At 46.8% G+C, this 22,091-nt stretch overlaps 3 protein-coding genes and 2 non-coding genes across 7 annotated transcripts; 1 reads left to right on the top strand and 4 right to left on the bottom strand.

Annotated features, from left to right (window-relative positions):
* Positions 1 to 2,845: 2,845 nt before the first annotated feature.
* Positions 2,846 to 6,547, top strand: MCCD1 (mitochondrial coiled-coil domain 1). The gene is made up of 2 exons (XM_027524133.1): positions 2,846 to 5,324; positions 6,046 to 6,547. Exons 1-2 carry the CDS (start codon positions 5,166 to 5,168, stop codon positions 6,373 to 6,375), a joined length of 489 nt encoding a protein of 162 aa, XP_027379934.1. The 5' UTR covers positions 2,846 to 5,165; the 3' UTR covers positions 6,376 to 6,547.
* On the bottom strand, positions 6,536 to 17,650 carry DDX39B (DExD-box helicase 39B). Of its 2 annotated transcripts, none has more exons than XM_027524116.1 (11): positions 16,830 to 17,210; positions 15,982 to 16,322; positions 14,665 to 14,792; positions 14,292 to 14,384; positions 12,053 to 12,236; positions 10,830 to 10,948; positions 8,463 to 8,594; positions 7,659 to 7,768; positions 7,413 to 7,557; positions 7,123 to 7,270; positions 6,536 to 6,774 (listed from the first exon to the last, which is right to left on the bottom strand). In XM_027524116.1, the coding sequence occupies exons 2-11, from the start codon at positions 16,190 to 16,192 to the stop codon at positions 6,758 to 6,760; spliced, it is 1,287 nt and encodes a 428-aa protein (XP_027379917.1). In that variant the 5' UTR covers positions 16,193 to 16,322; positions 16,830 to 17,210; the 3' UTR covers positions 6,536 to 6,757. The 2 variants fall into 2 exon arrangements, with proteins under 2 accessions (XP_027379917.1, XP_027379916.1); XM_027524115.1 differs by lacking the exon at positions 16,830 to 17,210 and adding an exon at positions 17,542 to 17,650 and having other exon boundaries at positions 6,550 to 6,774.
* LOC113882325 lies at positions 11,918 to 11,994 on the bottom strand. Its single transcript, XR_003508339.1, has one exon. It is a non-coding gene; the product is annotated as a small nucleolar RNA SNORD83 (small nucleolar RNA).
* On the bottom strand, positions 16,777 to 16,855 carry LOC113882324. The gene has a single exon (XR_003508338.1). It is a non-coding gene; the product is annotated as a small nucleolar RNA SNORD83 (small nucleolar RNA).
* A 1,975-nt stretch (positions 17,651 to 19,625) lies between the features above and the next one.
* On the bottom strand, positions 19,626 to 22,036 carry ATP6V1G2 (ATPase H+ transporting V1 subunit G2). Of its 2 annotated transcripts, none has more exons than XM_027524136.1 (3): positions 21,763 to 22,036; positions 21,374 to 21,474; positions 19,626 to 20,846 (listed from the first exon to the last, which is right to left on the bottom strand). In XM_027524136.1, the coding sequence occupies exons 1-3, from the start codon at positions 21,842 to 21,844 to the stop codon at positions 20,673 to 20,675; spliced, it is 357 nt and encodes a 118-aa protein (XP_027379937.1). In that variant the 5' UTR covers positions 21,845 to 22,036; the 3' UTR covers positions 19,626 to 20,672. The 2 variants fall into 2 exon arrangements, with proteins under 2 accessions (XP_027379937.1, XP_027379936.1); XM_027524135.1 differs by having other exon boundaries at positions 21,329 to 21,474; positions 21,763 to 21,945.
* Positions 22,037 to 22,091: the final 55 nt, after the last annotated feature.

Raw genomic sequence — 22,091 nt, 5'->3', positions numbered from 1 at the left:
CCCTCCCTCTTGGACCTCCCTCTCAGGGCCCCTTTGAGTCACCACAGAGCACGGGGCTGAGCTCCCTGCGCCTTATGACAGGTTCCCACTAGCTATCTGCTCTACACACGGCAGTGCATGTATGTCGGTCCTAATCTCCCAGTGGGTCCCACCCTCCTCTTCCCTCCCTGGTCCACAGCTGCATTCTCCACGTGTGATTCTTGCGGCGCCTTCTCCCACATCCCCAAGACCCGACCTCTCTTCTTCTCTTCTGCCCTCCAGTGTTAAGAATGGCTCAATTCTCCCTGGGGAGCAGGCTCCAGGCAAGAGGCTGGGCTCTAGCTGAGGTTGGAGGAAGGAAAAGGCCAACGACTGGGAGAGGGCATGGGCACAGACAAAGCGGAAATCAAGGGGTTTGGGAAAGGCGATTCCATATCATTATTTTTCTCTCAGAGTCCAAGAGCCATCCTTCCCCCGCCCTGCCTGGCGCAGGGACATGGAAAGAGCGGCAGGAATGGAAGAAAAATGTAACTGATTCCTCCTTCTGCCGTCTTTTCCTCTTGGCTACTCTACTTTTTTAAGTGGAACTTCTTAATGAAACTTGAAATTTTCTTTCAGGGAAGTCTCAAAATATCAGGAAATTAAATTATTAATGTTTCAGCCCTACAGGCTAAAAAAAAAAAAAAAAACAGAAACTTTAAGGAATGAAGGCACATGTGGAAAACTGGCCGTTGTGCTGGGTAGTAAAGCTTGCACTAAATAAGCTCTATGTGGTGCTGAAAGGATAGCCTCTTGTTTGCCTGTATGAGCTCGGGCAGCTCTTGGAAACTCTGTCCTCTTTAGAAAAGTGAAATGAGCACTCAATGCCCAAATCTTGGCTAAAACACCCTCCAATAAAAGGAACCATGGGTCTTTAGAAAAATAGCTGATTGTAGGCTTAAGACAGAAAAAACTACAAGATGAGCCTGGAATGCCTTGTAATGTCTGGAAAGGAAGGCAATTCCCCAAAATCGAGCATGTCAAAGGGACACAGAAGCCAACCTGAAAAAGCTCCCTATGAACAAAGCTGGAACAATTTCAGCAGCGAAATCACAATAAATATTGGATTATAACCCCAAATAAAAAATATTGAGTTCAGGGACTTCCCTGGTGGTCCAGTGGCTAAAACTCCACGCTGCCAATGCAGGGGGCCAGGGTTTGATACCTGGTCAGGAAACTAGACCCCACACGCCACAGCTAAGAGTTTGCATGCCGTAACTAAGACCCGTGCAGCCAAACAAATACAATTTTTTAAAAAAGATTTGAGTTCATATTGAAATACACAAATGACTGAAAACATTTTAAAGGGAGGGAGAAAGGACACACTTTCCTTACAGAAGAGTATCAAGTAATATATGAAGAGAATCCCCATTCCAGGAGATGGAGTTTAATTTCCCTCCCCTTGAGTGTGGGCTGGACTTGGTGACTCATTTCCAAAGAATAGAATGTGCTATGTGCTCAGTCACTCAGGTTCTTTGTGACCCTTTGGACTGTAGCCCATCAGGCTCCTCTGTCCACAGGATTTCCCAGGTAAGAACCCTGGAATGGGTTGCCATTTCCTTCTCCAAGGGATCTTCCCAACCTAAGGATCGAACCTGCATCTCCTGTGTCTCCCGTGCTGGCGGTCAGATTCCTTACCACTGAGCCATCTGGGAAGCCAAAAATAGAGAATGGAAAGGGAAAAACTACTACTGAGTGGAGAAACTTGGCAGATAAAGATCATGTTGATATCATGTACCCTCGATATGTGATACGAAAGGCCTTTCACATCTACAGTTCTCTTCCCTAAAACCCATAAACCCAATTTAATCATGAGAAAATATCAGACAAACCCAACCTGAGTGATATTCTTCAAACGTTCTGTCTGGTACTCTTCAAAATGTTCATGAAAACAGATAAAGCGTAAGAAACTCAACAGATCAGAGGAGACTAAGGAGGCATGACAACCTAATGCATTAAGGTACCCTGGATTGGATCCTGAAACGGAAAGAGGACATTAGTGGAAAAACTGGTGAAATCCAGTCTACAGCTTAGCTAATGGTATTGTACCAATTTTAACTTCTTGGTTTCTTGGTCTCAACATAGTTCTGATAGATGTTAACATTAAGGGAAGCTGGGTGAAAGGTACCGTATGATATTACCCATATGTGGGGTCTGAAATGTGACACCGATGAACCTATGAAACAGAAACAGAATCAGGTGAGAGTGGAGGCCGAGGGTTGGGTTAGGAGTGTGGAATTAGATGCAAACTGGTGTGTACAGAATGGATAAACAAGGTCCTACTGTATAGCACAGGAAACTGTATTTAATATCTTATGGTACACTATAATAGAGAAGAATATGAAAATATATATATATAGCCAGTCACTTTGCTGTACAGTAATTAATACAACATTGTAATTCAACTGTACTTCAATAAGAAATAAATTATACTGGCATTTTTTACAAGTCAAAGGTTTGTGACAACCCTGTGTTGAGCAAGTCTATCAGTGCCATTTTTCCAACAGCATTATTTTTTAATTAAGGTATGCACATTGTTTTTTTTAGACATAACGCTATTACACACTTAACAGACTGCAGTATAAAGTATATATGGGCTTCTCCAGTGGCTCAGAGATAAAGCATCTGCCTGTCAATACAGGAAATGCAGGAGACACCAGTTCAATCCCTGGGTGGGCAAGATCCCTTGGAGAAGAAAACGGCAACCCATTCCACTATTCTTGCCTGGAAAAGTCCATGGACAGAGGAGCCTGCTGGGGTGTAGTCCATGGGGTTACAACTTAGTGACTGAGCCCACACACGCACACATTGTATGACTTTTATATATTTAAACTGAGAAACCAAAAAATTCATGTGACTCACTGTATTGCAATATTCACTTTATTGCAGTGGTCTGCAAACCCATAATACTTCCAAGGAATGCCTGTATTGACAAACTGACAAAATGCATACGGAGAGGCCAGAGAGCTGGAACAGCCAGCACACTATAGAACAGTCAGTGGACACTTGAAAACCCTACCTGAGTTCAAGACTTCCTACAAAGCTATGCTAATCAAGATAACGTGGTATTGGTGAAAGAAAACACAAGAAGGTCAGTGGACAGGACAGAGAACCCAGGGATAGAATACATAAATGGTGCTGGGACAACCGGACATTCACATGCCAAAAAAAGTGAAGTAAGAAAGTTCTCTTGAAAAGTTACCATGAAGGTCACCTGTGACAGGAACAAAAAGTGTCTCTCAGTAAACTTCTCACATTAGAGCAGTGGGTGGACTTAAATATACCTAAGTACCCATCTCCCCAAGTTTCGCATGAAGGGTACGTGACTCCCGTCAGTCCCCCAGGCCTGCCCCATCCACTGGGCAGGATGCGGTAGTAAAGGTGGCATCAGCAGAGCAGCCCCTCGGCCTCATGCCAGACACCTCCCGTAATCCTCTGCCTGTCGATAGGCCCCTCCTGCAGAGGCCAAGCCAGACCTCTCATTTGATTAAGACTATGAGACATAAATAAAACAGCACCACATAAAGAAAAAGACTACTAGCCCCTCAGGAATAACTAAATATACACAGTAACGTAACTCTAGGTTTACATTTATCTACTTTCATCCCTTCATTTCTGTGACTATGAGATCCACAGCTCACCCAATAGATCTGAACTGATCCAAATACCAGTCTTTTCTTGAGCTCTGCCAAAGCCAAATCCAGACTCTACTATAATTCATGGCTTAGGACTGCCTACTGCAAATCACTGGATGTTGGTCCATTTGGGAGTTCATAACCTGAAACAGAAATTCACATGATAGAAATGTCTAATTTTCAGGTAGGATACTTTATTACTAGTGCATCATCTAGACTGTTTTACAGAAGTTTCTCAATTAATAGCTGCTAATCTTGCTTTTAATTTATAAATGTGCTTAGTTTCGTTTCAATGTTACTTGTGGCTTGTTTAACCTTGTGCTAGCTTCCCTTATTTGTAACAACAGTAGTTTGGGCCTCTTCTGTCTCAACAAGTAGGACTTAAAGCTGTGCACACATTGCAGTTCAAAAATGAGCCCCCACATATAACCCTATCACTGAGAGACAAGAGGGAAGGCTTGTCTCCTCCAAAATTGTACAGGGACTCTCCATTCTTTTTCCACTAAAAAATGGGAACCTATCAACTAATGGGGAACCCAGAGATCTCTGACTTCATCTAAAGTTGCTTCAGCCCAAGTTCAAGAATCACTGACCTCCAGGAAGGTCTCCCTCTCTGCTCCTCTGACCCCACTATGGCAGAGGCCATCTTCCCTCCAAATTCAGTGTGATGTCCCAATAGCAAACTGCAGCTGTCCACTGTCCAGCAACCTTGCTTTCTAGGGCATGTTTTTCTGAGGACCTACTTTTTCCTAGATCAAAGCTGGAACCATCCACTCTGTGAGCCAGGGGTATGACTGTGCCCTCTAGCCACAACAGGACATTTCAGGACACACTGCAGGAAGTCCAGTATTTATACACAAGCCTCAGTGAGTGGACAAGGCTTTTGTTCTAGTGCATATTTGATGGGAGGGCTCACCAGTTCAACCAAGCTTGAAACCAGTACCTGTGTATGGTGCCAACTTAACAGAAGAGGCAAACCCCAACAATGTACAACAGGGACAAGAGAAAGGTCACCGGCAAGAAGAGGAAAGGGAAATAAAGTGAAAATCAATACTTGAGCCAGGTCAAGGGTGAGCTTTCAAGTCTGGCAGGCCTAGGCTTTTCCAGCAGGCTGTGGAGCCTTGAGCACATATGACCCAGAGCAGGTCCCAGCCCATACTTGAATAAGTGAGTGCTGAATGAAGTTCTGAGCATTTCCTCATCTGCCAACCTGTAATGTAATTCATTCTCCCTTGCAGAACTGAGAGGAATGAGTAAGAAACACAGTGCTAAGAATTACTGACACAAGACATGGTAGGCTGGGGACCAGAGTTCTGAAGGAAATTTTGCCTGGCAGGAACAATTTCACACTAGGGAACTGAGTTCCTGGACTCTGGGGCCAGGCTGGGAGGCGGGTGGGTGCAACAGAGCAGGGCAGGGGCAGGGCCAGGCATTGAAGCGAGGCCACAGCCCAGAGGGAGCCAGTTCCTGGTGGCTGTGGGGTGGCTCAGACAGCTTCCTGCCTCACCCGCCATGGGCCTCCCTCTGGCCTGGCTCTCCCAATGCTGCCGTCACCTCCTCCTGCCATCCTGGGCCCCCATACTCCAGGGCTCCTGGAGGTGCTGCTCCCAGGGTCCCAGAAGCACAGCAGAGACGAGCTCCACACGCAATAGGAAGATGTCACCTTCCAGGGTAAGTGGCACCAAGGAAGGTGGAGGGCATGAGGGCAAATTTGTACTGGGGGGCAGAGAATCCCCTCCATATCACCACATGTCAGCTGAAAGGAGACCTGGTGGCTGAGATGATAAAGAATCCAGCTGCACTGCAGGAGACCTGGGTTGGATGGCTGGGTTGGGAAGATCTCCTGGAGGGTTTGGCAACCCACTCCAGTATTCTTGCCTGTATAATCCCCATGGACAGAAGAGCCTGGAGGGCTACAGTTCATGGGGTCGCAGAGTCCTAGATGACTGAGCGACTAACCACAGCACAGCACATGCCCCCCCACCCCTACCCCATGCTTGTGGGCTAGTCCCAACCCTCAGTTCCTTAAAGCACCCTCCTTGTCCCCACCCGAGACAAGACACCCTCTATCTGCACCCTACCCTCCTTGCAGTTCACAAAGCCCTTGAACAGAATAACTTCCCCTTATCTAACAGTTAATTATTTCTCAGGAGGGTTGGGACAGCCAGTTCTCCCCTTCCCAAATGCACCTTCAAGTCCAGTTACAGCACCTGGGCTGTGATCTCTAACTACTACCACCCCACACCCCACTCCAGGACTATGCCCAAGACAGGAAACTGCTTTAGCTTTGCAGTAAGATGACCTCAAATTAATGGGGCAGAGGTAGAATTCCTGACTTCCAGTGAGCCTCAGCCCTGGCCGATGACCTCTCCCTAATGCTCTGCTCTCCCAGGAGCGCCAGCCCCGCCCCACAGCTGAGCTGGCCCAGGCGGAGGAGCTGCTGGAGCAGCAGCTGGAGCTGTACCAGGCCCTGGTGGAAGGGCAAGAAGGGGCCTGGGAAGCCCAGGCCCTGGTGCTCAAGACACAGAAGCTAAAGGAACAGATGAGGAGACACAGAGAGCCTGGGAGAAGTCACCTAAGCTTTCCATCAGTGGCCCCTTCACCGTCCAGCCCTGAAAACTGCACACCACCCTCCCCAACCCTTGGATCAGCAACATCCCAGCCTCTCCCAGGCCCTAAGAAAACAGAAGAAACTGCCACAAAAGGGCTAAAAATTGGATAGTCATGAGAAGTCATGGCCTCTGCAGTCTTTTCACTCACATCCCAATTCAACACCTCCCGCTGACCTCAGCCCCCAGCAGGGCACACAGTGCCCACAGGAATTTACTCTGGATTATGCCCCAGAACCACCTCACCCCAAATCCAATAAAGGGATGGAATGCTTATAGACACCACAGACGCATGAGTTTTTTAGTTTTGTTAAAAAAAAAAAATTTCCGACAAATCGGGGAAATGGGGTTCAGGAGTGGTGGTGATGCCAGGAAAGTCATGGGGCAGGGGACTGGGGCGCCCGGGGTCGGTAGCAGTAGTGTCTCCTTCACCCCCACGCCTGGTGCGGTCTCCTGAAGAGAACTGTCACATTCCAGAACGGGTGGGTGAGTCCTCTACCGTGTCTGTTCAACTGAAAAGAAAATACAGCAGTTAGACTAGAGCATGGGAAAAATTTAAAAAAAAAAAAATCAAAGTCGGCACAAACACCCCTCTCCCAACACATCCAGATGTTTGTGTGGTATGCAGGTCAGAGGATAGGTCTGGGGGTAGAGAAAGAGAAATAATTTGATGAGAAGAGACCCCCATACACAGGTCAACTAAACATCCCAATAGAGCATCAAGGTGGGGGCAGCAGAAATATGGATGTCAAACTTGTCAAGTGGCCACCATGCACCAGGGGCTTTAAGAAAAAACCCACTAAGCAAATGAAGAGAATCTAAAGGACTAGGGGAAGCAGCTTCATGAGATCATTACTCACTGTAGGAGGAGATGTCTATCTCGTCAGGCAGCTCACTTATATTGACTTCAAAGCGATCCTGCACATCATTGAGGATCTTGGCATCATTCTCATCTGACACAAATGTGATGGCCAAGCCCTTGGTGCCAAACCGGCCTGCTCTGGCCACCTGGAAAGAGACATGTGATAGGACCAGCAGGCCCCACAGAAGGAAGACACACAAAGGGAGGGAAGAAACGCAAGATATGAAAGATAGAGAAACCCAAGGGGTGGGAGAGGACACTGGCCTATCTTCCAGGTGTGGGGCTTACCCGATGCAGGTAGGTATCTGAATCCTCAGGCATGTCGTAGTTAAAGGCAATGTTCACCCGCTCGATGTCCATGCCTCGGCCAAACAGGTTGGTAGCCACAAGAATCCGTCGTTGAAAATCTTTAAACTGCTGATACCGAGAAAGCCTTTATGAGAAAGGAAATCAGAAAGAGTGTTGAGATTTTCTTCTCTCAAGGGTCCCTTTTGCTCGCAAGGACACAAAACATCTTGCCCGTCTCTGACTCACCTCTCCTCCTGGGGCATCCCACGGTGGATAGCAATGGCTGGGAAGTTCTGCTCCACCAGGAGCTGGGCCAGGGCAATGCAACGCTGCACAGACTTCACAAATATCACCACCTGTGTGCGTGCGTGGTGTGTATGAGATTGGAGGGATGTGTGTCCATGAGGGTGTGTGTGAGAAAGATTACGAGCAGGAGTTCTCAGTAATTTCTAAAAAACTCCTTAGTCCCCATCACATACTTCCTCTTCTGCTCTAAATACTAAGTCTTTCCTGCTTGGCTCTGACTTTTCCTGAGGAGACAAACACGCTGCAGAGGATATGGAAAACAGTAACCAACTACCAGATAAATTAGGAGACAAGAATGAAGCCACCACATGAGAATGGTAAAAATCTGACCTAAGTCTGGAAAGACATGACCATTATTCCCACTCACCAAAACATCAAACATAGTAAGAGCTTATAGAAAATGATTCTTAGTGCAAATCACACAAGAGGTTAAGTAATGAAACACTTCTCCCCAGGTGAGCAGTGCAAAACACACAGTTTAAGACCTAACATGCCTAATTATTGTGGGACTCTCACCAACTTTAAGACTCAAGGATTTTGTAATTTGAGGTTTATTTTGTGTCAGGCATGGAACAGAAAAGCAATTCCCATCGTGCTCACGTTTAGCCCCTAAAAGTCTTTCTCTCATTTACAAGAATTTTTCCACCATTCTTTCATATGGCATCCATGGCTTCCTCAATAAAAAGGTTTCTGCCAACAGTTGGAGATGTACTCATTCTCCCTACTGGACCTTGGACAACTGACCTGGTTGAATTCAAGGACATCCAGAAGGTCAAAGAGCTTCCGGTTCTTCTCGTTGTCCTTCAGTTTCACGTAGTACTGCTGCAATCCATGCAGCGTCAGCTTCGTCTCATCATCCACGAAGATCTCCATTGGCTGGGGGGGAGGGGGGAGGGAAGGGGTGGGGAACGGGAGGAGGGCAGAGTGGGGGGGTTAAACCTGGGGGGGTGGAGGAAGTTGATCTCCAATACACCCCATGGGGGGATGGGGAGAAGAGAGAAGATTGAAAACCCAGCCCCACCCCCAAAAATACCCACATTTTAATGTGGTCTTTTGGACATTAGATCTGATTTCCTTCCTATCAGTTGAGTTTTAAGATTTCCCAACTGAAAATAGTTATAGGAAAGGAACTCTGCACGGAGGAAAGGGCAGAGTCCAACCATCCAATGGCAAGGTGCCATTACCTCATACGGAGGTGGTGGAGGAAAAAAACAAAGGGAAGTGGTTCTCAAAGCGAGAACATGAAGCAAACACCTGGGAAATCATGGCAACAGTGACTCGAGGTCAGAATAAATCCATTAGAGCTGGTTTAATATGCGGGAGAGCTCCATTCGCATATTCTCTCAACTAGGAGAATCATATCTCCATAAGGAAGGTAGATGTCTTCCCATATCCCCATTAGGAAGGTGGAAGATCAGAATGCTTCAATGGACTTAAGGTCAAAATGCCATGAAAAGAGAGGCAAAGATTACTCAAGATGAGTAGCAACTTGCCCTCGGACCACAAGGAAATAGTTTTAGATGAGATTGGTCTCTGAACGAAAAATCAAACCATCTACAGTGTTACGAGGAAGGTACAATGAGTGGTGCTAAGAAGCAAATTCAGAGCAGCAGAGTTACTCAGTCATCTTTAAAAACAAAACACACACACACAGCCCTTGAAGGGAAGGTAGATAGCATTTACAAAAAAAAAAAAAAGTGGTAATTGGCACAAGAGTCAACTCTAAAGCCCAATTTCCCTTTGTGTGCTGTGCTTAGTCACTCAGTCATGTCCGACTCTTTGTGACACCATGGACTGAAGTCCACTAAGCTCCTCTGTCCATGGGGATTCTCCAGGCAAGAATACTGGAGTGGGTAACTTTTCCCTTCTTCAGGGGATTTTCCCAACCCAGGTCTCCCGCATTGCAGGTGGATTCTTTACCATCTGAGTCACCAGGAAGCCATGGTTAACATAAAACCCCAGGGTACAAGATTTGGGGAAAGGATAAGTGTGTCATAGGAGAAAACCAGAAGCTGAACTTCAGAATGCAGACTAGCAAAGGAAGGATTTCCAAAGAGAAGTTCCATGGCTTCCTTCCAATCTAACTTGAACCCCAAATACAGCTAAAGGTAAGAGTTATGGTCCACGGGAAGGAGCACAGCAGGGAGGGAGGGAAAGAACACACTCCACTGCTTACACAAGGGCCTGCCTAGCCCAGACCCTACCACCACCTGGTAACACCCAAGTGGAGCTCCTCACTTTACTTCTTCCATATCCCTCTGAATATTAAGAGTTAAAAAGAAGAAAAAAAAATCTACCACCCTACTCAGAACACCCCTCCCCACCAACACAAATGGAAAGAAACAGGGAGCACGGCACGCCTTGGGTTCAGGAAAAAAACCGGGAACAGAAAAAGAGGCTGGTTTGGTCCTCAGCTTCCTGGTCAGGTTCCCCGCGGCCTCCGCTGCCGCCATCCACCGCCGAGTGCGTCCGCATTTCCCCCGCCGCGCCACGGTGCTTCTCCGCTGCTGGTTCACATCAACCGAGGTTCCGACGGGTGCGAGGAGGTACGGGTAGGAAGGAGTATGGACTCGGGGATTGAGGTGCCAAAGGCCCCCACCCCTGGAGGTGGGGAGGGAGCGGATTCATGTGTGCTGTTTGCTCTTCTTTTGGACATGCCCTGCCATCTGTCTGTCCCTCTCTTGCTCTCCTGCCACCGGGAGGTTATGAGTTTGGGGAGCAGAAGGCTCCGGCTGTATGCTCGATGCCACCTTGAGGGTGCGTGGCTGTAGGGGGTATGTAGAAGACGATGGGTGGGTGGTAGGGCAGAAAATCCTGCCCTCCCCCAAAAGGGAGAAGAGGTTCAAAAAATGCTGTGATGAAAAAAAAAGTCGAACACTACCCGCTCTCACGTTAACCCGACCAAGTCTTCCGGAGTTTCCCTGGCGCCGCGCAGACCCTAACACTAACTGTCTCTGCCTCTGTGTGTCTCTTCAAGGAGTCATCACTTTCAAATGGGCACGTGCCCCCTTCTTGGCGCTTGAAGGACAAGGGAGTCTGGAGGAAGAGGGCGCGGAGGGGGAGAAGGCAGCGGGCGGGGAGTGGAGGGAGAGAAGGTAGAAGGGTATTTACGTCTTGCATGAACTTGCGGCAGACTGGACGAATCTCTTTGCTCAAGGTAGCACTGAACATCATGACCTGCTTCTCATGGGGGGTCATGCGAAAAATTTCCTGGACATCCCGACGCATGTCTACAGGAAAAAGAAAAAAAAAAAATTATAGTAGAAAAGAGACATATTATCATAAATGAAGATCAGAGACAGGCTTATCAATGAGGTAAGGACTGCTGGAAGTGGGTGAGCCGAGAGTTGCGGGTCAGGGTTAAGATTTGCCTCAGGTCTCTCTCTACTCTATTATCTCCAACCGCCATGTAATCATGTCCAGGGTTATAATACAGCGGGAAGAACAGTGTCTATGGCCCAGGTTCCAGCCGTGTATTTTAACCACACAAGAAATTAGATGAGACCCCAAAGCCCACAACTAGAAAATGGGGATAAAGCCCACTGCAAAGGCTCACAAAGATTAAGTCCTTACAAAGCCCTTCTCCCTACTCCTCTCTCCCCAAGCTCCAACTGTCTACCAATATCGCGCACCTATTACATTCCAGCTGTCAGAGTCCATTCCACGCTTCCTCTGGATCACACTGTCCTATCCAGTCAGGCAAATATGACATCTCTACTTGGAGCCCACTTTATAGCTCGCCATCTAGAATAGCCAAAGATCATTTGGAATGACTTATCCCTGGGTATATGCCCATCCCTAGTCTCATTCACCAAATTTGCGTTCTCATAAAACATCTTCCTTTCTTCACAGCACTTGGCACACTGGAACACCACACCACACAGACTCCCACACACACTCTCCACATTCATTCCAGAACTTAAGTTGAAACATTTATTCAGCTATAATCTGATGATATAATCTGAGTTGAGGATGCCAAACGAGTAGACTGTCTCTTTTTCCAGTTCCATTTTCTTCCCTATGACACCCACTACAGAGATTTACAAAGGACACAATGGTGGTGTGACTAACATCCAAGATTAGCTAGGTCCCTCCTCTCAAAGATAAACATCTACCACAAAAAGGAAGAACATGATACCCTTCTCCTTGATCACCAAGGAAGCTTAACAAGCCTAACAGAGACTGACCAGGGAAGCCAGAGCCATCAGTCATGGGTGATAGATTAAGAGTCGTCCTGGCACTAAAGTGCTCCAGTATCAAATAAGCATCATTTGGCTCCAAAAGGCAACTTCCCAGATCACTAGACCAGCCCCAGCCCAACTGGGACAACTTACCGAGCTGTTCAAGCATCTTATCGCATTCATCCAAGATAAAGTGTTTAATGTGTTTGAGGTTGAGGCTCTTATTTCGAGCCAGAGCTAGGATGCGGCCAGGGGTCCCCACGACGATATGCGGGCAGTTCTTCTTCAGCACCTCTTCATCCTTCTTGATAGACAGACCACCAAAAAACACTGCAACCTGCCAACCCAGAAGAGAACAGTATTTCACAAGGAAGGAAAGGGTCAACCTTCCCAAGGTTCCCATCCTTTCAATTTGCTCTAAACCAATTCTCAGAACATTTCAGAGCTAAATGGAACATGAGATCACCTAATCTAAAAGTATCATATCCCCCAAACATTGAAGCTAAGAAACAAAAGTGACCTGTCCTAAACTACATGCTCTGAGAACTAGCATTTAGTTCTTCTGACTTAATCTAACAATTTTCCTTCTCCAACTCCAAAGCCAGACTTCCCTGTAAAAAGGAGGATGGCAAGAAATTAACAGTGTCAAGTACCAAAAAAAAGCTCACGGGTATCAAGTGTTCCTAACTGACCCTAGATTTTTAAATTCCTTTGAATAAACCCTGTTTAGGCTACACATATTACTGCACCTTAAAACTATTAGGGAAATGGCTGTTGAGCCTTTAATACAGCATCAGAAACTGCTTTTTTAGTTTCAAAGGGGGAGACCAATCAAGGGATTCAGACTATCATAACCCTAAGTCTAGAGTAAATCTAAAACCATTAATTGTGGGACAAGTGGTTTGCAACAAAACAGGAGATACACAGCATCATCTGTGAAGAATTCTTGCCAAAAATCTTTAACTTGAACCATTTAAGCTTTCAAACATAACTTTCAGTTTAGGGACTTCCCTGGCAGTCTACTTTCAATGCAGGGGGCATGGGTTTGATCCCTGGTGGGGGAACTCAGATCCCATATGCTAGGTGCCACAGCAAAAAAAAAAAAAAAAAGAAAAAATTCAGTTTACAGGAAACACTGAGAGCGAAAAACAAGTTAAAACACCACCACAGGAAAGTAACCAGACAAATCCAGAGGTAGGACATTTTGCAGAACTAGCTCAATCTCTTTATCAAATCACTGAAACATAATATTGAGCAAATGGACAGACTCTCTCATCAAATTTATATTTGATTTTGACACCAAAAACATCCTCTTTTGAGTCCACAAGGTGAAGAATTAAACCTACAGAGGTGGAACTACATCCTAGCTCTCTACTGAGCTCAACAAGTGTTTTCATAGTCATAACAATGGAAAGTTATGGAAAGTCTACTTGCTAAAAGGACAGAAAGTAAATGCTAACAAAACTGACAATGTAAGAACACAGATATACTTTACACACACACATAGAGCTTTGACTGTATTTAGAAAATTAAATAGTTTCCCCAAGTTCTGGGAAAAAGAACCATGTAAACAAGCTAAACAGTCTTACATGAAAAGTCAAAATGGCTTTTAAGTAGACAAATTGAGAAAATAGTGTCTAATACTTGGTTTCACAGAACATCAGAAGTTAAAAAAAAAAAAAAAAGTTAACAAGTGGTACTCTGTGAAGTATGATTAGACAGGAGAAGACAAATTCATCATAAGATCTTTCGGATTAACTACACATTTTACCAAGCGCAAGTACTACTATTACTATTTTAAACAAATTATTTTTAGTTTAGGGCTACTACTCAAATATTCCTAGTTCTAAATATAATAATTAAGGGGGAAATTTAATCTGAACAAAACTATATTTTTTCACCCAAGGAGAATAAAAAATTACATACATCAAGTATATACATATGCTTCTCAAACTCCAATTACCTGAGAATCTTGTTAGAATGCATGTTCATACTGGATAGGTCTAGGGTGGAACCCATGTTATCTACATTTCCAGCCACTCCCAAGTGACACTGAAACCACACGTCTGGGAACCACACCTTGAATATCTGGGAACCACACCTTGAATATCGCAGCTACACAATGCACAGCCATACTGACACAGTGTGTATACATACTGATACAATGTATACACATATCAATACAATATAGCAGGCACCTCTAACAAGTATAATTCGTATGGGAACATAAATCTCTTACACACCTAAGTTCCAGGAACTTACTATGTCCTACATGTTTAATTGTGTAGAGGTATTTAATACCCGTGGGACGTGAAGACTACTGATCTAGCAAGTCCCCAGTGCCTCCAACTCCTCATACCCTCATTCCCCCAAGCCTCTCACCCTGGCTTACCTTGACGCTGGGCATGTATTTGGAGAAGCGCTCATACTCCTTGCTGATCTGAAAAGCCAACTCCCGAGTGTGACACATCACCAGTACAGACACCTGGGGGGGAAGGACAGTAGGTGGAGACACAGACAGTATATCCCTTCACCAGGGATGTCACAAAAGCATACCCAGCAAACCACAAGTGGCTACAATTCCAGATCTAAATCATTAACCCCATAATTACTACAGAATATTCCCCAGGGCTCTCAGTCAAGCGTAATAAAGGTCATCTTAACAGCAAGAACTCACAGCTCTCAAAGCATCATGTAGCTGAGGCAACACCCTTCCTGAACACTACTGGCCAAGATGCTTTGCCCAGCACTCTCTGCAAGTGTACCTGTCCAGTAACTGGCTCCAATTGTTGCAGTGTAGCCAGCACAAACACCGCTGTCTTTCCCATGCCTGACTTAGCCTGGCATAGGACGTCCATTCCCAGGATGGCCTGAGGGATACACTCGTGCTGGACTAGAAGTAGGAAAGAAAAGGTAAATTAGACTCCAATCTCCACCACATTTTTGCACCAGGCCAAACCCATTTCTCACCACTCAATTCTTTTTTTTTCACCACTCAATTCTTAAGTAATTCTTGTCAATTTCCATACCCCTTTCTCTCTGCTCCCTCCATCAAAGTGAAAGTGAAGTCGCTCAGTCGTGTCCGACTCTTTGTGACCCCATGGACTGTAGCCTACCACACTCCTCCGTCCATGGGATTTTCCAGGCAAGAATACTGGAGTGGGTTGCCATTTCCTTCTCCAGAGGATCTTCCTGACCCAGGGATCGAACCGGGGTCTCCTGCACTGTAGGCAGACGTTTTACCGTCTGAGCCACCAGGGAAGTCCCTCAATCAAATTGATTCCCACATCAAGACCTTCCCAGTTCCTTCTAGTATTAGCCTCTTCTAACTCCAGGGCCCAAAGTCCTGCCATCAACCCTGTGGGCATCTACCAATCGGTCATCTTAGGTGCTCCTCTGTCTCAGTGCTCCTTAATCTGTAACAATCCATGACTTTTGAGTGCCTGTCACAGGCTACTTCTCCTACTCAGATTGTCATGCTTTGGGTGACACAACTCTACAACCTTGGGCAAAATGAAGAACTTGGTTAAAGTGAAGTTTCTCAGTCGTGTCCAACTCTTTGCACCCCATGGACTGTAGACTGCCAGGCTCCTCTGCCCATGGGATTTTCCAGGCAAGAGTACTGGAGTGGGTTGCCATTTCCTTCTCCAGGGGGTTTTCCCGACTCAGAGACTGGACCCAGTCTCCCGAATTGCAGGCAGACGCTTTACCGTCTGAGCTACCAGGGAAGAACTTGGTACTTGACCCAAAAGCCAGCTATCTTTAGACCACCCGTAAAGGTTTGCAGAGACCAGAGTTGACTTGGTCCAAGGGTCCAACCAGCTCCTCTTTGGAAATTTTCAATTAAGAGACAAAATTTAAAACAAGACAAGGAGAAAAGCCACTCTAAGCTGCTCTGAAATCACTAGCACTTATCATGAACAAAGACTAACCTGTATAAACATCTTTTACTGCTAAAATAGGTTCTGGTACTTATTTCCTGATCTACCCTATACACAAATCTGTAAGGGACCATGGCTATTATCTGTTTTCTTGTATCCTTAAAGCACCAATGAGAACTCTATGCCCAACAGGAAATTTACCTTCTGATGGATGCTCAAAGCCACAGTCAACAATGGCCCGGAGCAACTCTGGCTTGAGCAAGAAGTCACGAAAGCCAGAGCTGTGGATGGAGACATAGGAGCCCTTGACATCCTTCTTGGCAGGGGCCTCAGCCCCATCTCCTCCAGCTGCCGTCTCCACCTCATCATCTTCATAATCCAAGAGCTCATTGTCCACATCGTTCTCCGCCATAACTGAGCCGGCAGGAGAAGGGGAAGGGTCTCCGGATGGGTTAGCGTAGAATAAAGGAAGAGAAGAGGAGGAGAGTGGGGGCTTGAGGAACAGAAGAGGAAAAGAAACACACTAGTTTCTGACAGAAGAGCTAGGAGGGAAAAAAAACAGGGAGGAGACATCAGTCATGAGCAGAGCCTTCACCATCTATCCTGTCCATCCCCACACTCTTCCTTTCCCTAAACTATGACACATGTACCTGGAAACAAAAGTAACAAAGGGAAAAACAAGTAATAAAAAAACACAAGACAAAGAAACAAAAGACAAACATAACACACAGAATGGGAAAAGTGTGTTTCCCAGGAGTGGTGATTAGGACGTAAGTTCCCAAAAGGATAGGATCGGAGAAGCAGAAACCGGAAAGCTAGAAAGGCAAGGCCAGCTTCTAAATTCCTGCTCCGGGACAGCAGTGAGGATAAAAAATTAAAGACACATAAAAAACAGACTACTAACAATTTACAAGACTGGAGAATGTTAAGTGACAAAATGAAAAATCCTCAATGAAAGACCTTGTGCTTTCCCTATAATCTCAAGGTGTCGACAGCAGCCATCAGTCAAGGGTGATAGATTTACGGTCGTCATTGCGCAAAGCGCTCACTTTTCAAAATGGAAACATCATGTGGCTGCCATCCACGTCTCCCAACACGCCAGTCTCCCAGTCCTCAGACACCTCATAGTCGCGCGTAAAAAATCCTTCGGTGATGGTGGTGGAGGAGGGTGGAGGCTAGAGAATGGCTCGGCCAAGAGAAAAAACCCACTCCTCCATCAATCACATCACCGTTGCGTTACTCCTCAGCTATGGCTCGTTTCCGAAAAACACACAATGACACCAGCCGTAAACATTTAGGAAATGCTCCAAATAACGGTGGGCAAATCGAGGTGAGAAACGTCCAGGTAGGCCTAGAAGCTGGCTCCTCTTCGTATTCCCGCCGCGTACCGCGGACCCAGAAATAAGCGCGAAAGTGAGAAGACCCCGCCCTCCGCAAATAGCCAGGACCAGAGGACGCCTAGCGCCGCCTCTCAATGTCACTGGGGCCTCGAGTAATCAAGGGCCCCACCGAAGGAGCGAGAAGCAAAGAAAACACAATGGCGCCGGGGCCACCATCTTGGATTGGGCCCCCCTATCTTCCCTACCTCCCCCCCCCCGAAGTTTCTTCATCTCGAAAAAGATGCAAGCGATGCAACTAACGACCCAATCAGACTCCAGCAACAAGACCATGGCCTGTACAAGGGCTATCAGGAGCTCGTGCGACAGGATGGCCGCAGAGAAACGCAGATGGAGGCGGATGGTGCCGAAGGCCAAAGCTTACCTGAGCAAGGCAAAGACGTATGGCGGCGGCAACAGCGACGAAGAAGGGAATCTGCCTTCACTTCCGGTTCCCGGTTTTCCCTCCACCCGGCCTCCCGCCTTCGCTGATGCGAGCGCGCAGGCGCAAAGAACCGGAAGACGGGCCTTCCACGGTTGTGTGGGTCTGCGCGCTCCAGGGTTGCCTTTAGAAAATGCCTGCGTGAAAAAAAAATTTTTAAGCCACTTCTTACTCCTTCGCTACTACCAGTAACAAAAGGCATCAAGGAAACTATAATTTTTCCCATTATTATCTTTTTCCCGCTTGTCCAGTTCTTTTCCGCGCCTCTCTCTTCATTTAGATTCTTGCCACTCAGGTCTTCTTTCTGGGCACCCCTCCTCTGGGCGCAGGAGGACCCAAGGTGCCGGGACTTCGATTTCCCACGGGGTCCTTGGCCCGGTAGTCAAGGTGACCTGGGGGTGCTGGCGCTGGAGTTAGGGAACGGCCAGCCCCAGGTGTAGGTAGTGAGTAGTTGTCGCGGATCCTACCCCCTACCTTTTCCCCAGCCTTGGAACCGGTGGGCGGCATTTACCCAAAGTAATGGTTGGCTGATGTATCTGATGTCCTAAGGGCCGTGGGCTTGGGCTGTAAGTCAGGAAGGTGTTCTGAAGCCACTGCGTGCAGGACTGGGGGTCTAGATTCTGCCCCAAGTGTTAACGATAAATACTAGGGTATGAGGGTTACATGGTGGTGGGTTAGTCGCTAAGTCGTGTCAGACTCTTGCGACCTATGGACTGTAGCCCACCAGGCTCCTCTGTCGATGGGATTCTCCAGGCAAGACTACTGGAGTGGGTTGCCATGCCCTCTTCCAGGGGATCTTCTCCACCCTGGGGTTGAACTCAGGTCTCCTGCATTGCGGGCTGCTTCTTTACCTACTGAGCCACCAAGGAAACCTGAGTGTTACATAACATTTTATAAAATTTCAACCAGAATGTGCTTAACCCTTTACCCAATAACCCCTCCCATAGTTCATCCTGGATATTTTTCCTGAATGAAACATTTGATATCTCCCCTCTCGCTTTTATATGCTACAGAAGTCAGATGTGACTTAACAAAACTGATAACAAACGTTTGACCCTTTATGTACTATCACTTAACCATTTAACACCAAGGTGTACCATTATTCCCATTCTATATCAAGCAAACAGATTCAAAGAAATAAATCAACATGTCCAAAGTAATACAGCTAGCAAGGTGACAGAGCCAGAACGTAGACACCTCTTTATTCTGTACTGTATCCCGTCTCCCTGATTAAAGAGTGCTTAATAAATACCCTACAGATAACCTCATTGGTTTAAGGCTTGTTTTCTGTGGCCGAAAGAAATAAAAGTGATTCAAGGATGATGTTACAGAAGGGCAGTTTTTCCAACCCACAATATCTTTTTTTTTCAACAGCATTTATCAACTGCCAGTCCTGTGTCAAGTGCTAGCCTAAGATCTGGGTACATAGCAACGAACAGCCCTATCATCACAGAGTTCATTTAACAGGGGAGACATGTCAAGTACGGATAAATTCTATGAAGGAAAACAAAGCAGTGTTCAGATCAGTCGCTCAGTCGTGTCCGACTCTTTGCGACCCCATGAACCACAGCACGCCAGGCCTCCCTGTCCATCACCAACTCCCGGAGTCCACCCAAATCCATGTCCATTGTGTCGGTGATGCCATCCAGCCATCTCATCCTCTGTTGTCCCCTTCTGCCCTCAATCTTTCCCAGCATCAGGGTCTTTTCAAATGAGTCAGCTCTCTGCATCTGGTGGCCAAAGTAATGTTACTACCTTTACTTTACTTTAACGGCATTACAAAGTAATGCCAAAGCAATGTTACTACCCCTCAGATTTTCTCTCTAGTTACCATCTACAGTCCTCAGGTTTGCAAAGGAGGAGCCACATGTTTCTCACTTAGGAGAAAAACTTATGTGCCATTTGCTTTTGATTCTCCCAACAAGCTTCAAAGGACAGCCCTTTTGAGTGGGGAATACATAAGCAAGGAACAAAAATGACTGAAAATGAGAAATGAGAAGCAAAAGGAAGCTGACTCAAACCACCAGTTGATTTGCCCATAATTATTTTATTGACACTTTTATTGTTACAAAGGGAAAGTATGGTGTTGAGGATGTAAAAGGAAGGTCATGCACACAAGAGGACACAACATCACTTTAGATCTCAGGAAGCAGTAAGCATCTGATGGTTCTTTCGGGAAATAGCAAAAGGGGGAAAGCCAATAAAGAGAAAGACCAACTTAACAGAGACAAAAAGGCTAAAAAATGCAAACATCTTCCTGGAATCACAATAGAGAGGCTAATTAAAGCCATTTCATCTTTTCAGGGATCATAAGGTCTGTGGGAAAAGAAAGATGGGAAGAATCAATTCTCTAGAGAATTAGGAGGGTCACAATGGCAACCCACTCCAGTGTTCTTGCCTGGAGAATCCCAGGGACGGGGGAGCCTGGTGGGCTGCCGTCTATGGCATCGCACAGAATCGGACACGACTGAAGCGACTTAGCAGCAGCAGCAGCAGCAGCAGCAAGATGAATGAGTAGAATTAGAAAGCCACAGACAGAAGTGAGAAAACAGCTGTGTTTAGGTTTTGGCAGGTGGGCAGGGGGTCATTATAATATCACAGATTTGTCACTTATTGAATCCAGCTACTAGAAACCATGCTAGGCTCTTTACAGAATGATTTCTAGTTAATGCAACAACAAGGTAGCATTATTCCAGCCTTACAAGGACACGGGAGTTACAGTTTAAGTAGCTTGTCATGGTTGCCCAGCCAGCAAGTGGCACAGTCAGGAGAGGGACCCAAGCCTGCCTGGCCCTGAAGTCAGTGTTTTCCACATCCCTACTTCTCCAAGCTACAAATTTCACAAAGGATCTGAGTGAAGGTGACCTGGCAGTTTACACGGTCCCAGTAAAAGAGTAATAAGGAGATTCAGGTCTGACCAGGGTATGTCTAAGTTTCACAGGAGAATCATTGGATCCTGCTTCCTAGAATTTCTAGGGAATGCAAGGGAGAGAAGGATTATGGTGGAAGTTGATTTTGACTTGGGGATTTCTTGGCAGGAGGGAACTGGGAGGAGTCAGGCCCTAGGTTAGGTCCTAGGCAGCAATCCGGTAGTTGGGGTGAACCTGGGGCCTGACGTCGCAGACCATGCCGAGAAGCTGGGCCAGGACACGTTCACGGTTTCTCTGCTGGGAGCTCTGCATGCCCTGCACCTGGCGCCTTGTAGCCTGCTCCACCTCAGCTGACAAGTTCCCTTGGGAGCCCATGGCCTGGGGAGTGGGAGAAAGGGTGGAAGAGAGAAAAGAAAAAGCAGAAACAGAGAAAGAAGCATCCAGGCACGTGGAAGGAAGGGTCCTGGAGCAAGGCCAGGAAGCAAGGCCCTCTCCAGAGTCATGCCCACCCATGGAAATATCTAGATAGACACCACTCGCATCCATGGAAATATCTGGACACCAAAGAGACCAACATAATGCCCTCTCCTCTAAGATCTGACATGCAGCATCATCCTACAACAGACTGTAGGATCCTCACCATCCATGCCCATAAAACTCTGCCCTCCACCCCAAATGTCATCATACCCTGCATAGATCTCAGCCATCCCCCCACCTCCACCACCAGCTACACGAGTCCTTCAAAACTCCCAGACTCTCTTACATACAACTAAGCTTGACCTCACCAGGGTCCCCTTTGACCCTTGACCACCTTTTTTCTTGTGGAATCACCCTGTACACATCCCACCAGATATACCCACCAACATGCACACTCGGGGTCCCATCTCAGCTCCCCCACGACTCACTGCCTGCTGCTTGCTCTGGAATTCTTGCTCTCTCTCTCTGCGGTACTGGTCCACTTCCATTTGTGCCTCCTCCTTTGCCTGCTTCAGACGCCGAGCCTTCCCTGGAGGCAGAAGAAAGGACTGACAGTGGGGATAGGACCCCCCGCCCCCCAACACACACACACACACACTGTGAAAGTAGGGGGTCAGTCCCTCCCTCAAAGTTACTGCCTTCTCTCTGTCAGCCAAGAACAGGATTCTCATCACCCACCCATTTCTTCCCTCCTAAAAGCAACCGCAGCCCCCAGCTCTCTCTCCATCAGTCTTGGGTTATCCCAAGGACTCAAATGTTTGCTGTCCCTCTACCCCTAATTTTCTTTCCAGATTCCTAAGGAAAAAATGAGACTCACTCTTTCTGGCATCTGCCACCTTCTCAGCCGCCCGCTTCTCGGCTTGCAGGAGCTGCTGGATACCCTGGGATTGACTGGCCATTTCTGTTGTTATGACCAATGTTGTTTGTTTCAGAAGCCACCAAGGTACCAGATGGCTCCCCCTCTTCCCTCCCCCCACAACGCCTAATCCTCCTCCAGCTGTTTGCTGCAGCCTTTCACTCCCCCTGGGTCTTAGTGCTCCCCTTTTCGCTCAGACTCCTGTACCGGGTGTCTCCCCCAAATTGATCCTCCCATTGATGGCTGGTCCTCCTTTCCACCTCTCATGCTGGCAGTACTCAGAATTACCG

This window comes from Bos indicus x Bos taurus, chromosome 23, assembly GCF_003369695.1.
Source record: "Bos indicus x Bos taurus breed Angus x Brahman F1 hybrid chromosome 23, Bos_hybrid_MaternalHap_v2.0, whole genome shotgun sequence".
Lineage (NCBI taxonomy): Eukaryota > Metazoa > Chordata > Mammalia > Artiodactyla > Bovidae > Bos > Bos indicus x Bos taurus.
The sequence above is the reverse complement of the archived record's forward strand: the minus strand, read 5'-3'. Positions and strand labels throughout refer to the sequence as shown.

Bases quoted from the DNA above. Each gene is read 5' to 3' on its own strand.
- DDX39B (XM_027524115.1), bottom strand. From the start codon at position 16,192: ATGGCGGAGAACGATGTGGACAATGAGCTCTTGGATTATGAAGATGAT. The intron at 14,793-15,981 runs GTAAATTTCCTG...TCCTACTTCTAG, and splicing joins CTTTGAGCATCCATCAGAAG to TCCAGCACGAGTGTATCCCT. The intron at 7,558-7,658 runs GTGAGTCAGAGA...TTTCTCATAAAG, and splicing joins GGGATGCCCCAGGAGGAGAG to GCTTTCTCGGTATCAGCAGT.
- MCCD1 (XM_027524133.1), top strand. From the start codon at position 5,166: ATGGGCCTCCCTCTGGCCTGGCTCTCCCAATGCTGCCGTCACCTCCTC. The intron at 5,325-6,045 runs GTAAGTGGCACC...CTGCTCTCCCAG, and splicing joins GGAAGATGTCACCTTCCAGG to GAGCGCCAGCCCCGCCCCAC.
- ATP6V1G2 (XM_027524135.1), bottom strand. From the start codon at position 21,844: ATGGCCAGTCAATCCCAGGGTATCCAGCAGCTCCTGCAAGCCGAGAAG. The intron at 21,475-21,762 runs GTGAGTCTCATT...TTCTGCCTCCAG, and splicing joins GGTGGCAGATGCCAGAAAGA to GGAAGGCTCGGCGTCTGAAG. The intron at 20,847-21,328 runs GTGGGTATATCT...CCCACTCCCCAG, and splicing joins GACCCCGAGTGTGCATGTTG to GCCATGGGCTCCCAAGGGAA.